Below are 3,516 nucleotides of genomic sequence, written 5' to 3' on the forward strand. Positions count from 1 at the left end.
GGGGCCTTATTTTTCCAATTATCATAAATTATTAAATAAAACTTGGATTAATGTTTCATTAACATGAAATCCATGTTGATTTACAGCTAAACTTTAAGGCTAACTGAAAGGGTTCAAATGGACATTACCTGTTGTTGCTAACAGACGTCTCTTCAAGAAAACTCTGAAAGTTCTTGACCAAAAAGATTTGTTTTCATTATTGTAACATTTTATGTAAGTTCAACATTTTACACTTTGAATATCAGATATTTTTGGACGCATGTTTTTAAAGTTTGTAATGGACTTTCTTCTCCTCAGGAGGATTTTAGAAGCAATAAGGTATTATTAGAATGAAGAGCAGGGCTATAATCAGGGGAGACTGTGATGTTCTGCATCGAAGGACCGAATTTGGCCAAATGGTTTCGTCCATCGGAGGAGTCGGTCATGGATCACTCTGCCAGATCATGTTTGGGGCAGAAGTTTTAAAATCTCCCTCAAACTCTGGTTGAAAACTAACCAGACATGTTCACAAGTGAAATGAATCCTTTGGGCCTGTCAAACGTATAAATAAATAAAATGTTAGGCCACGCCCCCTTCCAACACACACACTTGGGAGGTCTTTGTTTTGTTCTTATCAACTTTTTAGTATTTATTAACCAAATGTAGGGATGGACTGATACGTTGGCTGGTCAGTATTTTTTGCTGTCATTTAGATTTAATTTTTTTTGTTTCTTGTATTTTTTTATTTTTGTTTTTTAAGTTTTTCTTTTAATTTTTCGCACATTTATTGCTTAATTTTTTTTATAATGTAAATGGAGGAAGAGAACGGAATATTGCCCCCCAAAAAATTGGCATCACATATTGGGGATCGGCTTGAATAAAGTCAAACTATTCAAGCCTTTATTAAAAAAAAACTAAAAAAAAAAGTCGGTTGAACAAACTAATAACTTGTTAAAAGATTTTTTTTTTTTCCCAATGCCAAACACTAATAACTGAACGGAGATAAAATGTTTCTGCTTCTCTGCGCATTAGGGGTAGGGGTCCCCCGGCCGTAGAAAACCTTTGGTAACCTCTGTTTTAAGGCGGCGCTGATGAATCCTGCTGCTCAGAATCTTGGCAGCGACGACGTTTTAAATGTCAGATCAGGTTTAGAGAGCCGAGGAATGACGGCCTGCAGTTAGTGGGGTGTGTTTAACTACCTCTAATCCCTGCATCGCCTCGACATGCTAACGCTAATTATTATTAATCTCCAACCTTCAGGAAGGACGGTCCCACTTCCTGATCTTCCTGTTTGGGGTGACATCACTGCCAATAATAAACAAAAGTTTCTATATTAGTGGATTTAATTCAATTAACCTATACTGATGAAGTCAAAATTGATATTTGTTAATTTAAACAAACATGAGGCATGACATGTTTAATTCCTGAGATATAGAAGGTAAAAGTATAAAGTTATGATTTTTCTTTTAAACTTTTACGCTCAGAAAAAGACGCGTTTGTATGGAATAGAATTAATTTTGTTTCTATAGCGCCAATTTCCAACACGTCACTTTACAGTTCAGCAGATCATCCAGTCAGATTGGTTCAAGCATGCTTGTAGCGACAGTGGAGAGGAAAAACTCCCTTTGAACAGGATGAAACCGGCTGACTATGGTTCAAGGAGACATAAATTTAGACTCCTCCGCAGGTTTTTATGTTATTTTACACCAGATTCCAGAAAAATTGAAGTCCAGCAGCTTTATTTCTGGGTTAAACCAGAAACCTGATTATTTCTGATCATCTTAAAATCATTTCTGCATTTTGTTTCCTGTTGGAGATATTTAGGTTAGATCAGTGCTTCCAGTTAGAACATGTTTTAATTTCCTGTCTTTTTTTGTTGTTTCCTCCGCAGCCCCATGTCGTACAGCAGCAGCCCGCAGCAGCTGAGCCCCGTCAACATGCCCATGGTGAAGGCGGAACCGGTGTCCCATTCGCCCTCCACGGCGACGCCGAACCACCACCGAGGGCCTCTGCAGGGGGACCTCAGGGACATGATTAGCATGTACATACCAGGACCCGGAGGGGATTCCTCGGATCCCGCCAGTGCACAGAGGGGCTACGCCAGCGTCCAGCAGCACTACCTCAGTGGAACCGTCCCGCTGACGCACATCTAGGACTGGAGCGGGAAACCCTGGGGTGGGATTGGGAGGAAACGAAAAGAACCGGTGCACTGGGGGGGCGGGGGGGCTCAGACAGGGAGACTGAGGTGAGGAGCGAGCAGGAAAAAGGTAGCTGGTGCAAATTTAAGCAGAGTCGCCATCTTTGTTTGGGTTATTTTAGAAAACCTTTGACTATCTGGCGTCCCCTCGGCTCCCCGCTTCAGAGCCACAACCCGACGTTTCCTGGCCTCCGTGGCCCTAAAAGGCTCTTTGTTTCAGGAAGTCATGTAGTCTGACCACCCAATTACTGAATGTGAGGCGACTGCGGATCAACGGCAGATAGAAGAAAACTTCTCACACTTTTTTAATTTGGAATCAACCTTTTTAGACCTTTTTATATCATAGAAATCCTGTTTCTGAAGCACAAACCACCTGTTGGACAATCGGCTCCACATCTACGGGACAAATGGACTCATGGTTTCCATCAGAGTTCCACTCTAAACGTAACTGGAACACAGTGGGAGCTTCTTCATTAAAACACTGGATTCCAATTTTAATTTCGACGAGACGTTTAAGATTTTATTTTTGTTGCCTTTAGTTTCTTTTCAATCGCTTTTTTAGGGTTTTTTTGTTTTGTTTTTAGATTGACTCTTTCTTTGTAAATATCCAACTGCATTGTCCCACCAGCTACGAACTGCTTTGTTTGTTTGTTTGGACGCACCCCTTCTTAAAACGTCGGACGTCGGCCATCTTTGTTCTGAACTCCAAAGTGGAGGTTTTCCGTTGGTTTCCCTGCAGCTCGCAGACGGAATGTTGATTGCGATTAAAACATTTCCGCTGGGAACCGAAACCAAAAGTGTTTGAAAAGGGCTTCCATGAAACTAATATGTGAATGTTTACATTGCTACCCGATGCTATAAAGAGGTAACCTTTCTACTGAATGCGCTGTAGAGTAAATGTTTATGCGAACGCTTCACAGCGTAGTCACTGGAAATGCTGTTGATGTAAATATGTCCATATTTTTAGCCTCTAATGCAGTCTTTATTGATTTTTTTGATTAAAACTTCTTTGTGGCACATTTGTCAAAGTACTTTTCTTTTCTACAACATGATTTAATGTTTTTATCGACCGTTTCAGTTTGTCCCAAAGACGAATCCCGGACGAACGGACTCATTCGGGAAATATTTCTGAAGGTTAACGAAGGTTTTTAGCAACTTTTTGCCAATTCCTCAAGACATTAGCGTCACATGCTAGGCCTTAGATTTCAAAAGAAAGCGGTTTATAGAGGAGTTTTTCGTCTACAAGGAGTCTTTAACTGAAACTTTAACTTTATCTTATTAAAATTTGTGCGATGATGCGGAGCTTCAGCTAAAACCAGCTGGATTATCCACCGTGCTAA

General features: G+C 40.6%; 1 protein-coding gene across 1 annotated transcript in view; it reads left to right on the plus strand.

Annotated features, from left to right (window-relative positions):
- The window catches only part of LOC107098145 (transcription factor Sox-19b-like), an 8,868-nt gene extending 5,671 nt beyond the window's left edge, over nt 1-3,197 (plus strand). Inside the window, exon 2 of the mRNA XM_015395630.1 lies at nt 1,871-3,197. Coding sequence (XP_015251116.1) covers nt 1,871-2,132 — 262 coding nt within the window. The 3' untranslated portion in view covers nt 2,133-3,197. The remainder of the gene's footprint in view (nt 1-1,870) is intronic.
- The last annotated feature ends 319 nt before the right edge of the window (nt 3,198-3,516 follow it).

The sequence above is a fragment of the Cyprinodon variegatus genome, unplaced genomic scaffold (genome assembly GCF_000732505.1).
Source record: "Cyprinodon variegatus isolate N-32 unplaced genomic scaffold, C_variegatus-1.0 Scaffold750, whole genome shotgun sequence".
Classification (NCBI taxonomy): domain Eukaryota; kingdom Metazoa; phylum Chordata; class Actinopteri; order Cyprinodontiformes; family Cyprinodontidae; genus Cyprinodon; species Cyprinodon variegatus.